Source organism: Moschus berezovskii, chromosome 2, assembly GCF_049115385.1.
Source record: "Moschus berezovskii isolate FMDL1 chromosome 2, NW_MosBer_1.0, whole genome shotgun sequence".
Classification (NCBI taxonomy): domain Eukaryota; kingdom Metazoa; phylum Chordata; class Mammalia; order Artiodactyla; family Moschidae; genus Moschus; species Moschus berezovskii.
Window position 1 is genome coordinate 9013285 of NC_142461.1, and position 18560 is coordinate 9031844.

At 57.0% G+C, this 18560-nt stretch overlaps 1 protein-coding gene across 1 annotated transcript; it reads left to right on the forward strand.

Moving 5' to 3' along the window:
- The first annotated feature begins 216 nt into the window (after positions 1-216).
- SELENON (selenoprotein N) lies at positions 217-17023 on the forward strand. Its single transcript, XM_088843623.1, has 12 exons — positions 217-407; positions 1041-1158; positions 4828-4961; positions 6765-6977; positions 7157-7281; positions 8218-8355; positions 9990-10071; positions 10667-10855; positions 11233-11338; positions 12896-13008; positions 13098-13199; positions 14626-17023. Exons 1-12 carry the CDS (start codon positions 225-227, stop codon positions 14794-14796), a joined length of 1674 nt encoding a protein of 557 aa, XP_088699749.1. The 5' UTR covers positions 217-224; the 3' UTR covers positions 14797-17023.
- Positions 17024-18560: the final 1537 nt, after the last annotated feature.

Sequence of the window (18560 nt, forward strand, 5' to 3'; positions counted from 1 at the left end):
TCGGCGGCACGCGGAGGCCCGGTTTCGTTCGGGGAGAGGAAAGTGAAGGAAGGAGATACCGCCGGACGGCTGGGGGTGTGTGTGGAGCGGGGCCCCGGCGCCCGGCCCGGCCCCGCCCAGCCCGCGCCGCCGGGCGCCGACCCCGCGCCCCCGGCCGCCCCGCCCCGCCCCGCCTGCGCCGCCGCGGCTCTGCGCCCGCCGCCGCCCCGCCCGCCGCCGCCGCCATGGGCCGGACCCGGCCGGGCGAGCGCGGGCCTGCGGGCCCCGGCCCCGCCGCGCCGCCCGCGCCCCCGCCGCGCCGCGCCCGCGCCCTGGCGCTGCTCGGGGCGCTGCTCGCCGCCGCCGCGGCCGCCGCCGCCGCCCGGGCCTTCGCCCGCTACAGCGAGGCCCAGGCGGCCGCGAGGCAGGTCCGAGTCGGCGGGGCCGGGGACACTCGGGTGGGCCCGGGCGGCGGGGCTCGGCGGGGCCGGGGGCCGGTGGGGGACGGGGCGGGGGTGGAAGGGCCGCCCGACCCGAGGGAGCCGGGGCCGGAGGCCGGGAGGGCGGCCAGGGAGGAAAAGGGGGGCTCCAGAGATCGGGCGGGCTGGGAAGGACTGACGCGGGCCTGAGCGGACTGGCCCCGAGTGAGGCGGGGGCCGGGACCGGCTCCGAGGGGAGCGGGCGGATGGGTGACTGGGACAGTCCACCGCAGACAAAGCCCTGAGCGAGGCCGGGACCGAGCACCCGGGCGGGCGGGCCCGGGGAGGGGAGACCAGGGAGGACGCTGGGTGGACCAAGAGGGTGACTCTCGATGGCTCCGGACACGAGGCGGGCCCTCGGAGAGTGGACAGTGGACGAAGGCTCGGAGTGTAGCAGGGACCGAGAGGGATGGGAACGGGGTTGGGGGTGGATAACCTGGGCTCTGGGGCGCGCAGAAGTGGCATTTGGACAGATGGTTGGGAGATGGATGGGCTGAAAGAACTCCGGAAGGTGGTGGTGAGAGCGGTTTCTGATACCAGTTGGGTATCCGGTTGCTGAGCCCAGCGCCTCCTCCCAAGCAGGATTCAGCACTGAAAACCCTGGGGACAGAAGGCCTCTTCCTCTTCTCCTCCCTGGACACTGACCGGGACATGTACATCAGCCCCGAGGAGTTCAAGCCCATCGCTGAGAAGCTGACAGGTACCAGGAGGGGCTGGGGACCCGGGAGGAGGGACCTGGGGCACCGCCCTCTGGTTCTTGCTCTGTGTTTGTTCGGAGCAGGAGGACTGCCTGGAGTAGGAGGAGGCTGCCCTGGGCTTCAGAGATACTTTCTAGCAGGTGCTTTGGGCAAGCGGCCTCAACATGAGTACACACACACAGAGACACAGACACACACACAGATACACAGACACAGACTCATACACAAAGACACACAAAGACACACACACACACACACACACACGCCCGAGCCTGTTCTCCTCACAGGTGAATATTACAAGCTAACATTCTCTGACCACTTCCTCAGGACCAGACATCACTTGAAGCACCTTCAGCTGCCCTGGGCTTCAGAGATACTTTCTAGCTGGTGGTTTGGGCAAGCTGCCTCACCATAAGTACACACATACACATATGCGTGCACACACGCACACATACACACCCTTTCTGAGCCTGTTCTCCTTACGGGTAAATATTACAAGCTAACACTCTGACCGCTTTCCCAGGACCAGACTCACTTTAAGCACCTTCTGAGTTATCTCTTAGCAGGGCCTGTGAGATGGATGCTGACCTGATCCTCATATGTGTAGTTTGAGAGACTGGGGAGCAGGAAGGCTCACCAGCCTGCCCAGGAGGGAAAGGTGCAGGGCGAGGATTAGGGAGCTTCTGTCTTCAAATCCTGCACCAGCTGATTTGAGGATTAGAGAAAACGTCTGCAAAGTGCCCAGTATGCAGTAGACGGTCAGTGGCATGGTATGTGTGCTCAGTCATGTCTGACTCTTTGCGACCCTGTAGACTGTAGCCTGCCAGGTTCCTCTGTCCATGGAATTTTCCAGGCAAGCATACTAGAGTGTGTTGCCATTTCCTACTCCAAGGGATCTTCCCAGCCTGGGGATTGAACTCAAGTCTCCTTCATCTCCTGCACTGGCAGGCAGATTCTTTACCACTGCGCCACCTGGGAAGCCTGGATAATCAATAGACAGCTATTGCTCTTACTACTAAATATTAAACTTTCCTGGGGAACTGTCAGATTCCTATCCTATTTTGTCACCCGTTTTTGCCTGGATGTAATTTGATTTCGGTTGTAAAGATGAGCTAAAGCATTCTAATGAATTATAAAATGTCTCTCCCACCGCTCCATCACCACCCTGACCTCTGTGTCCATATCTTGTGATGTTTCTTGAACTTCTGATCTTGGGCATCTACTTGTTACCCAGATCGCCTGGTGTAAGTAGGTCAATAGATGGCAGAAAGAGATGCCAGCTGCTCTCAGGAGAGTAAGCACCCAAGGTCCAAGATGGGCTTTCTGTGTCTCAGGATTGGGTTGGGTAGGTCAGCCTAGGTCCGGCCCGGTGGTCTGCAGTCCCTGTCAGAGGAGAAGAGGCAGATGAAAAATGCTAATTTTCTGAAGCAGACATGTCAGTGCCTCCCAGAGGCAGTCAGGTTCTGTCATGAAAGCAGATGGACAAGTACACAGGTCAGTCCCGTGCGGACTTGCTTTGACTTTGTATTTTGCACGCACTTCTCCGAGCAGCCACACAGCCACCTCCTTGTCCTTTTCTGCCCCTAGAGAGCCAAAGTTCCCTCATAATGACATGTTGGCCAAACTTGCTGAGCTAGGGGATGCTTTTAGTTTTTTTACACAAATCTTTTTCTCCATCGGGGAAAATAATCTCTCTCTCCATTACCACCGAAGCCGCTGTGAGTACAAAACTGGACCAGGTTGTTGGGAGAACAAAAAATGAAACCAAAAAGAAACACCAAATCTCAGCAGGAAACAGAGGCAGGCAGTCGTCTCTCCGTGGCACAGTTATGTATGCCTAATTTTCTGCTTTGTAGCTTAACATTTTTACAAATTGTCTATAGTGAGCAAAGTTTACGTATAAGTCGGGAAATACAGCTTTTTGTTTAAAAACCAAAAAGCCACAAAATGCAGAGCATTATTATTCAGAATTATGTGATAACCATAAAATGACTGGATAAGCAAGCTGGCCAGTAACCCTACATATTCCTGCTGCTCTGTTCCTCTGAGGTTTCCAGATTGCCGTTTTGAAATTTTGCTGCCTTGACTTAGAAATGCGGAAGTAACTGGGATGCTTTAGAACAGGGGTTTCCATCAGAAGCCACTGGGGGTGGGGTGCTAATCAAAAGCATGCTTTCTCCAGGTTCTAGCCCCTGAAGACTGACCCAGTAGGTCTGACTCAGGGGGTTCTGGGCATCTGTAGTGTGAAAAGGCATCTTGGTCATTCCAGTGATTCCTGGGTAAGCACTTCTTTGAATGTACCCATCCAGTCTGTCGGTCCGTCAACAGATACCAAGCAATGGTCGCTGCCCCCAGGAGAGCAGTCATGGCGTGACCCGCCCATGCTTCATTCCGTTATCTGGGTCGTGGGGCCCCGCCCTGCTATTAGTCACCCCCCCCGCCCCCCCCCGCCAAGCCTTCATCCTGACTCCCTCCACCCTTGAAAGACTACAGACTTGGCAGGTCTCTGAGCAGGAAGAAATCCAGTGAATCAAGTTCAGCTACTGTCAGTCCAGCCCCTTCTTATACCGATGGGGAAAGGGACCACCCAGGAAATCAGGGAGAAGCAGGTCTCCTGACTTCAGGACTAGCGCTCTTTCTGTGACACCAAAGATTGCCTGATTCCACGTTCCCTGACCTCTCCGAGCAGCCCTTGCTTCTCCATGAGACCTCCATTACTGGACATGCATAGTAGCATGGGCTCCATCTCTCATGTAGGAAACCCAGAAGGGCTGAGGGATTTGCCCGCAAATGGTCCAGGAAATAGAGCTGACCTCACCCCAGAGATGGGCTGACGGAAGGGGACCAGCCAGCCTGGCCTGGTAGAAGGAGCACACGTTAGGGTCAGAATTAGGTTTGGGCTCTAGCCCTGTGGATCCCCAACCCTGAAACCACTGGTAATAGTCATACAGTTGGCATTTATTATGACTTATCTGTACCAAGCCTGGTGCTAACACCACGTGGATTACCTCATTTAATCCTCATAACAGGCCCCTGGGCCAACCACCACATAGCTGGTGAGGGGTGGGACAGCTAGTTGAACCCAGGTCATCTGGTTCCTGAACCTTTGAGGAAACTTTGGAGATCTTAATGTCCCCAGAAGAGAGTTGTGGTTGATTGTAGGTTTAGGGGACAGCAGGCCCATATTCTAATCCTGATTCATGCACGGCGTGGCTGTGTGTCCTTGGGAAGTGACTTCAACTCTCTGAGTCTCCAGTTTCTCATTTGTAACATGGAATTGAGAGTATTGCCTCACAGGACTACTCTGAAACTAAAACGCGATATATAGAGGAGAAATTGTATATGTGGGATATACTATGTTGTATTCATTAAATGTACACTTTGTATGTCATACTGGGTTGGCCCAAAAGTTCATTCGAGTTTTCCTGTAAGATGTTATGGGAGAACCCAAACAACTTTTGGGCTAGCCCAATACATATACAATTTATCTGTATGTGTTTGATAAACGATGTAATCTATATTGTTACTTTGGTGATTGTTACCTGTTACAACCTCCCACCCCCACCCCTCCCAAGCCTGGCTTCCTTAATCACTGGCCCATGCGGACATCCTAGGAAGTAAGGCCCTGCCGTCTAAGGGAGGACCCCTCTCCAGCGGCCTGTGTCTCATAGGGTCGACTCCTACAGCCGACTATGAGGAGGAGGAGCTGCCCCCTGACCCCAGCGAGGAGACTCTCACCATAGAAGCCCGATTCCAGCCTCTGCTCCCGGAGTCCATGACCAAGAGCAAAGATGGGTTCCTAGGGGTAAGTTGGGGCAGGAGGGGCAGGGGCCTCCCAGAGACAGGACCAGAGACAGGGGGACCATCTGCGAGAGCACTCGCCTCCTGAGGACGGTGTGTGCGCTGCTCACCTTTCCTTCCTTCCTTCCCTTAGCCAGTGCCCTCTGTGCACCCAGTGTGCCAGGCCCTGTCCCCACCGTCCAGGCCCTCGCTCTGGTAGGGGAGCTCGGAGGGATAAGCATGAACCTGTGACCCAGATGGCTCGCTAGAGGGAATGACCTCTGACAGCAGTTGCAGGGGAGGAGGGCTCGGGCAGGTGTCCACAGGGTAGGGAGGGTCTGGCTGGAGGAGACAGCCGGTATGCTGGAGACCATGCTGATGCGCCACCTTGCTCATAATCATTACTTTCTGCAGGTCAGTCTTCCACTCCAAGGCTGCGATTTCCTCAGGGCAAGGCCTGTGACACATCTGTGTATCCCCAGGCCCCTAGCCCAGTACCTGGCACCTGAGAGGTGCTCTCTTGAGCTCTGATGAACTAGACCTGAAGTTTAGTCCCTGGCAGGGGCTCTGGGGTGGGGAATGACCCTAACAAGTGCCATCCTAAGCAGCCCCACCTGAACCCAAGGCCCTGTGGACAAGGTCTCAAGCCCTCCCAGGATCTGGCATCCCCAGGCCCTGCCGCCTTTCCTGCTCGCTCTCCTCTTAGCTGTCCATGACTCTAGATGTCCAGACTGTCCTCCACCTGTAGGCCAGCTTACATGCTGGTCCCTCAGCCAAGAACACCTTTTCTCTTTGCCTTGCCCACACCTACTCAGCCTTTGTGTCTCAACCGAACCATCACTTCAGCACAAACAAAGGCCTGAAGGCAGGAGGAGATGCCTGACAGGACCCCGAGGACAGAGAGAGGGGGTGACTGGACCCCAGGCACAGGGGACACGTGCAGGGGCGTCCCCATCAGTGGGACTGGAAGAGAAGTTGCATGATGGCCCAGGGGCTCAGCTGCCTGACTTTGGCCTTCATTTTGCAGCAGCCAAATACCATAATGTGTTTTGAAATAGGAGACATCCTTCATCAGATCTAGGCTTTCCAGGCCGGCAGCTGGGGAGAAATGGAAGGGAAGAAGACCAGTTCCCATAAGGGATGGGAAGACAGGAAGAGGGAAGGGGAGGCCTTGGTGATGGAAAAGAAGGACAACCCAAGGGATGCTGGGGAGGGAAGAAAGGCGGGGGGGGGCTACTAAAGGAAGGGGGTGGGGAGGGGTGGTTGGGGTATCTCAGGCTTCTAGCTGGTGGCCAGGTGCATGGGGGACCCATCGCCTGATGGGGGCTGGAGGAGGGGCACGGGTCTGGTACGGACTGTATGGGGTCAGGTTGGACTGCTGGAGCTGAGGTCCTGGAGGACGTCCAGGGGGAGTCCAGTAAGGTCTGGGTGGAGAAGGTCCGCCATTGGTGGGCTGGAGTGGTGTCTGAGCGGATGAGTCCCTCCCACCGAGTGGAGGGAACAGGTGCAGGGCAGGAAGAGGTGGTTCCAGTCCTAGGTGACCCCTCCTGCTGCCTCGATTCCCCTGTCCTTGCAAGAGGTGTCTGGCCTGGGCTAGACCCAAGGGCCCGAAGGGGCACCGCTTCCCAGGCTGGGGACTGGGGGAGGCGAAGTGCGCCTCAGCTCTGGCAGGACGGTCCCAGCCAGGCTCACCCCATCCTGACCAGAGCAGGAGCCTCCCAGTGCCTCTGTTTCCTGGGTTTGTGGGTTGGCTCAGGGCTCGAGGAGACCTCCAGGCAGCCTGGGAGGTTCTCAGTGCCCCAGAGCACTGACGGTCTCCCTGCCCCAGGTCTCTCGCCTGGCCCTGTCCGGCCTCCGCAACTGGACCATGGCAGCCTCGCCTAGCGCCGTGTTTGCTGCCCGGCACTTCCGGCCCTTCCTCCCGCCCCAGGGCCACGTGGAGCTGGGTGAGCCCTGGTGGATCATCCCCAGTGAGCTGAGCGTCTTCACCGGCTACCTGTCCAACAACCGCTTCTACCCACCGCCGCCCAAGGGCAAGGAGGTGAGGGCAGCCCTGGGGCCCCATGCCCCAACCCTGCACCTGGACCCCAAGGCTGCTGGCCTGCCCCCTGCCCTGCACTCCTGCCTCCATCTGGCCCCACCCCTGGTCTAGGGCCAACACTCACCCAGGGGAGCCGGGTCCCCGCAAGCCAACCCCGGGTCCCACTGCCGTCCCCGCAGGTCATCATCCACCGGCTCCTGAGCATGTTCCACCCACGGCCCTTCGTGAAGACCCGTTTTGCCCCTCAGGGGGCCGTGGCCTGCCTGACCGCCATCAGCGACTTCTATTACACCGTGATGTTCCGGTGAGGGGTCCTGGCAGCCCTATCCCTGCTTTCACCTGGGCCTGGGGCTCCAGGGCAGCACGGAAGGGTACAGCCCCAGGAGCCAGGGTCAGACCCCGCCACCACCATCACCACCACTTACCGCCCTGCGGGCCTGGCCAAGCAGCTTTGCTTTCTGAGCCTCACGTTCCTCCTCGCGCACCAGGAAGGGGGTGGCTTCCTCCAGGAGGAAGGAGAAAGGTGCTGAGTATGCTTTCAGTTCAGTCGCTCAGTCGTGTCCGACTCTTTGCAACCCCTGAACCGCAGCACGCCAGGCCTCCCTGTCCATCACCAACTCCCGGAGTTCACCCAAACCCATGTCCATTAAGTCAGTGATGCCATTCAACCATCTCATTCTCTGTCGTCCCCTTTTGCTCCTGCCTTCAATCTTTCCTAGCATTAGGGTCTTTTCCAGTAAGTTAGTCCTTCGCATCAGGTGGCCAAAGTATTGGAATTTCAGCTTCAGCATCAGTCCTTCCAGTGAATATTCAGGACTGATTTCCTTTAGGATGGACTGGTTGGATCTCCTTGCAGTCCAAGGGACTCTCAAGAGTCTTCCCTGTGCTATAGTGTGCTTTAGCACAGAGCTGATGGCCGTGACTGTCGTCCACATGGAAGGGAGTGCATAAGAGCTGTGACACCAGGTCACATAGCCCCTGGAGAGGCTGTGAGAGCTCAGAGGAGGGTCAGCTAGGCTTCCAGGGAAGGTGCGGGGAAACTGGGCCCTGAAGGTGGGGCAGCATCTTGAGGGCCTCCCCTCTCCCTGCCCTGCACACTCCTCTGCCCCCTGCCCAGCCCTCTGCCCCACCCAGAGTCTAGCCATCCCTGTGTGGGTTCCAGGCTTTGGGGCAGAAGGAGGAGGGCAGGCAAGCTCTGCTCGGCCAGGGGACCCGCTCCCAGCTGGTCCTTTCCCTCCAGCATCCACGCCGAGTTCCAGCTCAGCGAGCCCCCCGACTTCCCCTTCTGGTTCTCCCCCGGCCAGTTCACCGGCCACGTCATCCTCTCCAAAGATGCGAGCCACGTCCGCGACTTCCGGCTCTTTGTGCCCAATCACAGGTGAGAGCCTCTGTCCCACCACCGCGTCCTGCTCCCATGTGCCCCCCGCCAGCTCCCAGAGTTCAGCCCCCGTGAGTCTCCCCAAAGCCCCTTCTCTTGGGAGGCACCTGGAGCTGACCTCAGAGGAGCCAGTATGAGGTGGTCGGGGGCGGGGAGGTGGTCATTCTGTCATCCCAGGTAGTGCCTGGGACACGCTTAAGGGATGACGGAGTGATCAGCCAGCTCTGCTGGGACCCACGGCAGCAGCCCGCAGCCCCTCCCTGAAGCTGGAGCGCCCCTCTGCTCATCCTGCTGACAGACCCGTGACCACACCTTGCCCTGGCACCCTAGGGAAAGGCTGGCAGGTGGGCAGGGACCCGACTGGTGGGGGTGCAGGAAGCCTTCCCAAAGGAAGGGATGTCTGTGCAGCGACCTGGGGGCTGAGGAGGATTTAGCCAGGCAGAGGGAACAACACATGCAGAGATCTAAGGGGCAGGCCCTCCTTGCCTGCAGTTGCTACCCCAGACCCTAGGTGGGGACCGGGGACGGCTTCTGGAAGGGCTCGATGCCAGCCACCTGCCTGCCTGTTCCACCTGCTCAGGGTGAGCCTCTTGTCAGGGGAACAGGGGACGCAGAAAGCCTTTCCAGCTTTGTCCCAGACGGCAAGCGGCCGCTCAGGGAGGCCTGAGTGACTGTACCAGGACGGTAACTGGGCTGGGAGCTGAATGACCCAGAGCTAAGTCTCAGCCATGGCACCAGTGACTGTGGGCAAGGCCCTGGCTCCCGCCAGGCCTCAGTTTCCTCATCTGCTAGATAGGCGGCTGGGTCCTGGGCAGGAGTGAGAGGGTTGCCGGGACAGCCTGGGAAGAGAACCCGGGACCAGGAGCGACCTGCTGTCCTCTGAGGGTTACCGAGGACAGCGAGGGGCCCAGGGGCTCCAGCTCCATGGAAAAGTGACGAGGAAGGACCGGCCCTCCTCTCCCTTGCTCAGCAAGCAAGTCCCTGTGCTGCAGGGGCTCAGCCCAGGGCACGTCTGCCCCCCAGCCCCGGGGTGGAGGTGGGGGCCTGGATTGGATGAAACAGAAGGAGCAGGGGCAACCGCTCCTGGCCCTGCCGTCCCAGGCCTAGCGCTTGTCCCGAGCTCCCCTGCCTGCTCCACCGGCCCAAGGTGATTGGTAGCCTGTCCTGGGGCGCCCTCATGTGGCGGATCTGAAGGTTGCACATGATCAGGCCAGACTTCCCACTGGAGACAGTGGAGGAGGCCCGCAGCGAGAAGACAGTACCGGTTTTTTACTCCTGCCCCACTCTGGGGAAGGTGCTGGGGGAGGCCCTGATGACCGCTGCCTCTAAGAGTCATGGGTCGCGGGCCGTGGATGAACCACGGATGTGGAAGCCCTTTGTACCCTGTAAAGTCCTGGGTTGGTGGAGGGTGGTGTGGTCCTCGTGCCTTTAGAAGACGCAGCCTGGGGAGAGAAAAGGCCCCAGGCTCTGCCGTCAGCATCCCAGCGGCTCTGAGACCTTGGGTTCACCCTGCTGAGTCTCAGCATCCTCATCTATAAAATGGGGCCGGCGGCAGGCTTTCGGTGAGATAAAGTCGGATGTCTGATGAGCTTTGATGATGGTGTTGTGCCCTGGACACCCTCTCCCATCTCCAGGTCTCTGAATGTGGACATGGAGTGGCTGTACGGGGCCAGTGAGAGCAGCAACATGGAGGTGGACATCGGCTACATACCCCAGGTGAGCGCACAGGTGGTCCCTGTCCGACTCTTTGCGACCCTATGGACTGTAGCCCACCAGGCTCCTCTGTCTGTGGGATTTCCCAGGCAAGAATACTGGAGTGGGTTGCCATTTCCTCTTCCAGGAGATCTTTCAGACCCGGGAATCGAACCCGGGTCTCCTGCATCTCCTGCATTGGCAGGCAGGTTCTTTACCACTGAGCCACCCAGGAAGCCCCAGGTTGGAGGGTGGGGCTTGGTGGCAGGGCCCTGCCACAGGGTCTGTCAGCCTGGCTGCAGGGAGACCCAGCTGGCTAGGAGCCTCAGGACACGGAATGACAGAGCTCCTGGCAGGCAAAGCAGAATCCTGGGAAGACACGTATTCCTGCACGCAGAGTCCAGCAGCTGCCATGGGCCCTCAGCCGGCTTCCCTCAGTGGAGCCCTGGCTGGACAGTGGGCTCTGTCCTGGACTCACTGCACAGCCTTGACCGGGCCTTGCCCTTCCCTGGGCCTGTCTCCCCACCTCTGCAATGAGTGGCATGTCTCTGAGGGTCTCTCGGGGCCCCTGGAGGACTCTTGCCCCTCATTGAGACATCCCTCACTGACCCCTGCCCAGATGGAACTGGAGGCACTGGGGCCCTCGGTGCCCTCCGTGATCCTGGATGAGGATGGCAACCTGATCGACAGCCGCCTGCCCTCAGGGGAGCCCCTCCAGTTTGTGTTTGAGGAGATCCAGTGGCAGCAGGAGCTGAGCTGGGAGGAGGCAGCCCGGCGCCTGGAGGTGGCCATGTACCCCTTCAAGAAGGTGAGGCGGGACCGTGGGCACAGGCAGGGGTGGGCTCCCTGGGGCTGGGGCGAGAGCTGAGGAGCGGCAGTTGGGCACTGGGCACCGAGTGCCAGGCAGGGCTTGCGGCTGAGGCTGCCTCCCTGTGGGGCTCAGCCTGGGCTGGGGAGCCTCCCTTTTGTCCTTCAGAACTTGGCGGAGCCACCCCCTGGCTCAGCATCACACACACACAACAAACATCCATGCGTATGTATACACACATCCATAAATGAGCATACATAAACACACACATATCCACTACACACACACACACACCTACGTGCACATCACACACTCAGCCCCTACAGTGGGACCCTGGCCGCACACAATAGCTTTTCTCTGTCCCCACTTGGCCCCAGGTCACCTACCTGCCTTTCACCGAGGCCTTTGACCAAGCCAAGGCCAAGAACAAGCTGGTGCACTCAATCCTGCTGTGGGGGGCCCTGGACGACCAGTCCTGCTGAGGTGAGGAGACCCCGCCAGTCCAAGGGGAGAGTAGGGAAAGGTGTCACTTCTCGTGGTTGCAGGAGGCTCTGAGACCATGGGACTCTCCTATCAGGGCCTGAGGTTGCTTGAGGACAGCATGGAGCAGGGAGGTGGGGTGAGGGCTCTGGGGTGCTGTGCTGAGCTCCGAGCAAGCTGTTGGACTCAGGAGAAGGAGCCCAGCTCTGCCATCTTCAGCCAGGAGGCTTTGGCCAAGTGATTTTCCTTCCCAGACCTCAGTTTTCTTAGCAATAAAAGGATAACATACTTACCTCCCACAGTTGTGAAAACAGACGTGAAAGCGCCCATGCTCTGGAAAGTGTTGCACACAAGTGAGAAAAATAGTGCAGAGCCTGGACACTTTTCAGTTAATCAGAAAATACACCAAAGACCTCCTGGGTGCAAGGTTCTCTGGGTGCTTGACGGGGGTTACAAAGAGGAGCAGACAGTGCCCCTGCCCTCGTCTCGCCAGGCGACAGACATCCTGGATACCTCCTGTGCCCAGCCGTAGGCTGGATGCTGGACGTCCTGTACTGAGGAAGTCAGAAGCGGTCCCTGGGCTCAGGGAGCACACAGTGTGTGCAGAAGGCAGACACTGCAAGTGTGGCAAGTTTACACAAGGCAAGGGCCAGAGTGGCACAAGAGTGTGTAACCGGGAGGTCGGGGAAGGCTTATTTGAAAGTGTGACGCAAACTGAGACTCTGAAGGATGATTAAGAGAGTTTGTCAAGTGACAGGAGGAAGTGTTTTAGATAAATAGAAGGATAGTCAGTGCAAAGGCCCTGGGGCAGCATTTAGTGGATTAAAGAAGCTGTCAATGTCTGCAAGCCCTTGGGCTAGGTGGGGCCCAATGCCAAGTCTCAGCCCAGGATGCCAGTATGTTCAGTTCAGTTCAGTCGCTCAGTCGTGTCCGACTCTGCGACCCCATGAATCACAGCACGCCAGGCCTCCCTGTCCATCACCAACTCCCGGAGTTCACTCAAACTCATGTCCAAGTCGGTGATGCCATCCAGCCATCTCATTCTCTGTTGTCCCCTTCTCCTCCCGCCCCCAATCACTCCCAGCATCAGAGTCTTTTCCAGTGAGTCAACTCGTCGCATGAGGTGGCCAAAGTATTGCAGTTTCAGCTTTAGCATCAGTCCTTCCAATGAACACCCAGGATTGATCTCCTTTAGAATGGACTGGTTGGATCTCCTTGCCGTCCAAGGGACTCTCAAGAGTCTTCTCCAACACCACAGTTCAAAAGCATCAATTCTTTGGTGATCAGCTTTCTTCACAGTCCGACTCTCACATCCATACATGACCATGGGAAAAACCATAGCCTTGACTAGACGGACCTTGGTTGGCAAAGTAATGTCTCTGCCAGTATGTTACTGATGTTAATTACAACTACCAGGTATTCAGTACCTCTTCTGTGGCACTGTTTGAATCACTGTTATTTCACCTGGGTGCACAGAGTATTCTGTAGTCCCTGAGGTTTACTGCTGATTGAAAACCCAGTGAGACATGTGTGTGCCTGACCTTGCTTTTCCCTGAACAGGTTCGGGGCGGACTCTCCGGGAGACCGTCCTGGAAAGTTCGCCCATCCTCGCCCTCCTCAACGAGAGCTTCATCAGCACCTGGTCCCTGGTGAAGGAGCTGGAGGACCTGCAGGTGAGTGGCAGGTGGGTGGGAAGAGCCCCATGGCAGCCCCCGGGACAGTAGAGCCCAGGCGGCAGGAGCATGCCCAACTGTCCCCACAGAACAACCAGGAGAACCCAGCCCACCAGAAGCTGGCCGGCCTGCACCTGGAGAAGTACAGCTTCCCTGTGGAGATGATGATCTGCCTGCCCAATGGCACCGTGGTAGGTCCCCGCCATGTGGCCTCAGCCGCGGGCAGAGGAAGCAGCGAGCCAGGGCTGAGACTTACAGACCTCATCATCCCAGTCTGACTTTGCCACCTCCTGGCTGGTCTCTTAGCCAGTCCCAGCCTCAGTTATCCCCTGATATCCCCTCGGCCTGCCTGTGGGTGTCGGGACCTTCGCTCGGAACGGGGACCTTAGCAGCACTCTGGGACACAGTGGGCAGCAGCAGGCACAGTCTGACAGCAGAGTGGACAGGAATGTGACCCAGAAGGGAAGTCTCACCTCAGACCATTGCAGCCAGCCCTGGCATGGAAGGGATGGGGGTGGCAGGTGGCTGGCCTTGTGACAGCAGAAAGGACCTGATGCCACCCTAGGTGGAGGCAAGACCCTCCCTCTCCCTCAGGGCCCCTGACACAGCACTCACTCGCATCCTTAAGTGGGATTCTCACAGAAGCTTTGTGAGATTGCTGATCACAAATGCTGATTTTTACAAACTGAGGCTCAGAAAGGTTCAGAGACGTGGCAAAAGCCGCACAAGAAGCATAGCTGGCTCTGAAAACAGGCACCCACCTGTGAGCCTCAGCATCGCCTGCTCTTCTGAGCAAAGCTGCTCCTTCTCCTTTCAGCCCTGGGGTATGGGCAGGGTGGGAGGTCGGCAGGTGGGGAGCAGCGCAGGAGCGAGAGCTGGGTTGACCCCGAGCATCAGTCCCTCAGTCGTGTCCGACTCTGCGACCCCAAGGACAGTAGCCCATCAGTCTCCTCTGTCCATGGGATCTTCTAGGCAAGGAGTGGGTTTCCATTCCCTTCTCCAGGGGATCTTCCCGACCCAGGGATCAGACAGGGGTCTTCGGCATTATAGGCAGATTCTTTACCAGCTGAGCTACCAGGGAAGCTTCTGTTTCAGGCTCAGGGAAGGGAAGGCCCCGGGGTATCAGCCAGCTCACACCGGTCCATGGACGACCCCCTTAGTGGACCCAGCCCAGCAGGGCCCCAGGTGGCAGAGCTGGGCAGACAGGATTCCACCGGGGCAGTGGATGGCCTGCACTCTCCCGTTCGTTTACCGGGCACCTGCCCTTAAGGTGCTCACTAGCTGGAGTGGGAGGCTGATGGGGACACAGGCCTGGGCATGCAGGTATTTTGACAGAAGTGAGTGTGGATTTCAGGGCTTATGGGAGCAGTGGCAAGAGGGTCAAAGGGCACAGAGGTGGGGTTGGGGGGAGAGGTGACACTGAAAGGCCCTAAGTTTCGCCTGGTGGGTGAGGTGTGGAGCCCTGGAGGCCGAGAGCCCTGTGAGCGGAGAAGGGGCACGGTTCCAGCAGCGCTCACGGCTGCCCGGCCTGTCCGTCATCTGCGCAGACGAGGAAAGTCACAGCCATGGTGGGCACTGGCCCCCACCCCCGCTCTCCTCACCCAGCTCTTCCCCCAGGTCCACCACATCAACGCCAACTACTTCTTGGACATCACGTCCATGAAGCCCGAGGACATTGAGAACCACGTCTTCAGCTTCTCGTCCACCTTTGAAGACCCGTCCACGGCCACCTACATGCAGTTCCTGAAGGAGGGCCTCCGGCGCGGCCTGCCCCTCCTCCAGCCCTAGTGAGCCTGCTGGCCAGTGAGACACCAGCTGGACGGGGAGCTGGACAGGCCTCTCCTCCCGGGAGCTCCAGAGCAGTCTTCCCGTGTGTCACACACCAAGCCCTTCGCTCCGCCTCTAAGGCTGCCTGTGGGGACCGGGGTCAGCTAATGGCGGCCATCCGAGCTTTGCCTCGGAGGTGGGTGAAAGGGGGTCCTTGGCTGACCTTGAGCGCTGGCTGCCACCACCAGTCTTTAACTACATTCCTGGCTCTGGAAGCTGCTTGAGACCCCAAAAGAGATGGCCTGGGGCCATCTCCTCGGACCTCCCCAACTCGGGCACATAGTCCTGGCCCTTGCAGGGCGAACAATAGGGAAGAATGGGTGCTAAAAAGACAGGGCCACTCCCTCTCCGTACCTTCACCCCTCCAAAAGAGACATCAAGAAGCCTTGGCCTGGGGTGGGGGAGGCTGCCAAGGAAGCACTCCTGTTTGTCTGGAGCCTTCTTCCAGGCCAGAGGCCTGCCTGGCTGCCCTCCTGCGCCTGGTGTCCCCTGCCCAGGTGACATCAGCCTTCTGGAAGCTCTGGGCAGAACCCTCCTTCAGAAGGGGAAATCATACTGTACCCCTGCTGCTCTCCAGAACACTCAATCCAATCTGACGAAAGGACCCCAGAACCTGTTTCAGGACTTCCTGGAGGCCTGCTCTCTGGGAGGTTTACTGTGAAGGAAGCTTCTGCCCTTGACAAGGAGTCCACTGAGGCCAAGGGCCTCAGCTTCCCCATGGCCTACCCCAGCACAGGTCACAGCAAGACTCATGGAGCCAGTGCCTCCGTAACAGCCCCCACCCACCCCCTACCCCAAACCTCAGCTCCACAGAAACATCTCCCAAAGAACGCAGCCTCCCCTGGAGCAGGCACTGTCCCAGCCGTCAGGCAGCCCAGACCAGATTGTCTACCGCTGGGCGGCCACCAACTCTCCTTGGCTGCTCTGAGTCCACATCCCGAGCCACTGACCGCGGCCAGTCTTTTTTTTTTAATACATGCAGAAAGCGTTTTTATGTGAACTTTCTCACAGTTTATATGTATTTTTGATAGCTCTGGCCCTGAGGAGAAAGAAGGGGGCAATGGTGTTCCCCTAGCAGCCGCCCCATGATGGCTGGATCTGAAAGCTTAGGTGGATCCAGCTTGATGTTTTCGCAGTTGCTCCTGTGGGAAGAAACATCCCCCTCTCTTCCTTCTTCTTGGCCAACTTTTTAAAAATAATCCCCAGAGGGTCCGTATACCCCCAACTGTATCCTTATCCTCCGCTCAGGCCCATGAGGAGCCCTGGGGTTTTCACGAAGACCCCTCCCCACCCCTACATATGCCCCTCCCCTGACCCACTGTGGTGGGGGGGCTCCCTCTTCAGCCTGAAAGGAAGGCAAACGTCTGCTCATATGCACTCCCTGGCCTCCCACCTGCTGAGTCCCCATGCCCGCCACTAGAGTTTCCACACTGAGCCTTCCTCATGGTCTTGTTCTCGATGTTGTATCATGTATCACGATAATAGCTAGTTACTGAGAGCTTTCTCTATCTAAGGCACTCTGTTAAGATGACGTGCATTTTCTCATTTACTCCTCACAACAAAGAACACGAGGCAGAAAGTCATCACTCCCATTTTGTAGATGAAGGAACCAAGTTTCAGGAAAGCGAAGTGACTTGCCCAAGGTGACTCAGTGGTAGACTTGACTTTCAGCCTGTGTCTTGATGTTGGCAGTGTTTTGTCTTGTCCCTCCCACCTCTGTCCCCTGCCTGTTTTCACCAAGGCAAAAAAGAAAGCCTTTCAAACCAAAATGTCGGCTTCCCCTGTCTTCTCTAAAGCAAATGAGACATGAGCCAGCAAACTCGGCCAGGTTCTTTGTGTCCCTCCTGGGAAGCAGTGCTTTCATTCCCCTTCCAGGGAGGGAGGGCATTAAGGGTGTCTCAGTGCTTCCAGCCATGGGTGGCGGTAGCAGACATTCAGCCCTCCCACCCAGCAGGTTATTCCCCTCATGCCGGGCTAAGAAGGCCAACGCCATGATGAGGGATCCTTGTCCCGTGGAAGGTGATGCTTGCACTTCCTGCATCCCCTCCTGATGCCTTTGCCTGACCCCTTACTGTGCTCAAAGGCTTATGGGGGGGGGGCAGCTGCCCTCTTGTCACCCCTCCTCCACTTCCCTCCTCTGTCCCCAGTGCATCTTATAATAAAAGTGAAGAGGTTAGGGTGGTTCTAAGTGCCTTTCCTTTGTTCTGTTCTGTTCTGTTCTCCATCTCACTCCTCTGCTGAAGAATTGATACTTTTGAATTGAGAGGCCCTTGGGCTGCAAGGAGATCAAACCACTCAATCCTAAAGGAAACCAACCCTGAATATTCATTGGAAGGACTGATACTGAAGGTGAAGCTTAAAATACTTTGGCCACCTGATGCGAAGAATGGATTCATCGGAAAAGACCCCGATGCTGGGAAAGACTGAAGGCAAAAAGAGGAGGGGGCAGCAGAGGATGAGATGGCATCACCGACTCAATGGACGTGAATCACTAGAAAGACAGAGGCCGGCGTGCTATATAGTCCGTGGGGTTGCAAAGAGCCAAATCAGTGACTGAACAACAACCTTTGCGGGATTTGGCAGATGGGCAAGGGAGCATGACTGGAATCCCTTTGGGGACTAATTTATTTGTCACCAGAAGGCTCGAGTAACTTGCTTAAAATAAATCTGTGATAGACCTAGAGAACTTATTATTTTTTAGAATCTGGTGTTCTGTGTTGAGAAAGATTCTGAAGTTAACTCCATCATCTTAGAAACAGCCTGAAATAAGCATTAGGATTTTTTTTTTTTTTGAGGCTGTAACTTAAGGAAAAACCTGTAAAAGAAGGATTGAAGAAGTTAGTTCAGTCGCTCAGTTGTGTCCGACTCTTGCGACCCTATGGACTGCAGCACGCCAGGCCTCCCTGTCCATCATCAACACCCAGAGTCCACCCAAATCCATGTCCATTGAGTCGGTGATGCCATCCAGCTATTTCATCCTCTGTCATCCCCTTCTCCTCCTGCCCCCAATCCCTCCCAGCATCAGGGTCTTTTCAAATGAGTCAGCTCTTCTCATCAGGTGGCCAAAGTATTGGAGTTTCAGCTTCAGCATCAGCCCTACCAAAGAACACCCAGGACTGATCTCCTTTAGGATGGACTGGTTGGATCTCCTTGCAGTCCAAGGGACTCTCAAGAGTCTTCTCCAATACCACAGTTCAAATGCATCAATTCTTTGGCGCTCAGCTTTCTTTATAGTCCAACTCTCACATCCATACATAACTACTGGAAAAACCATAGCCTTGACTAGACAGACCTTTGTTGACAACGTCTCTGCTTTTTAATATGCTGTCTAGGTTGGTTATAACTTTCCTTCCAAGGAGTAAGCGTCTTTTAATTTCATGGCTATTGAAGAAGAAAGGGGAAAGAAAGAACCTTGAGCCAGAATAGAATCTGAAAGCCAAACCTTGGCCAGATCACAGAAGAAAGGCTCTAGAGCATAAACCATACTGCCAAATTGAACTGGCCTCTTGTACCTTGTATCAGTCACTCCGAGGCTTAGAGGTAGAGTAACTTATTAGGTTAGGGCTTCCATTCTGAGAATGGGGCAGCTGTGAGCAGCCAGAACAGCTGCTGGGGGATAGGGTCATGTGCTGGGTAAAAGGGATCTGCGGGAAAAACAAAGACTGCACTACCACATCCAAGGAAAGGCAGCTAGAGTGGATTCGCAAGATCTGCCATTGCCCAGG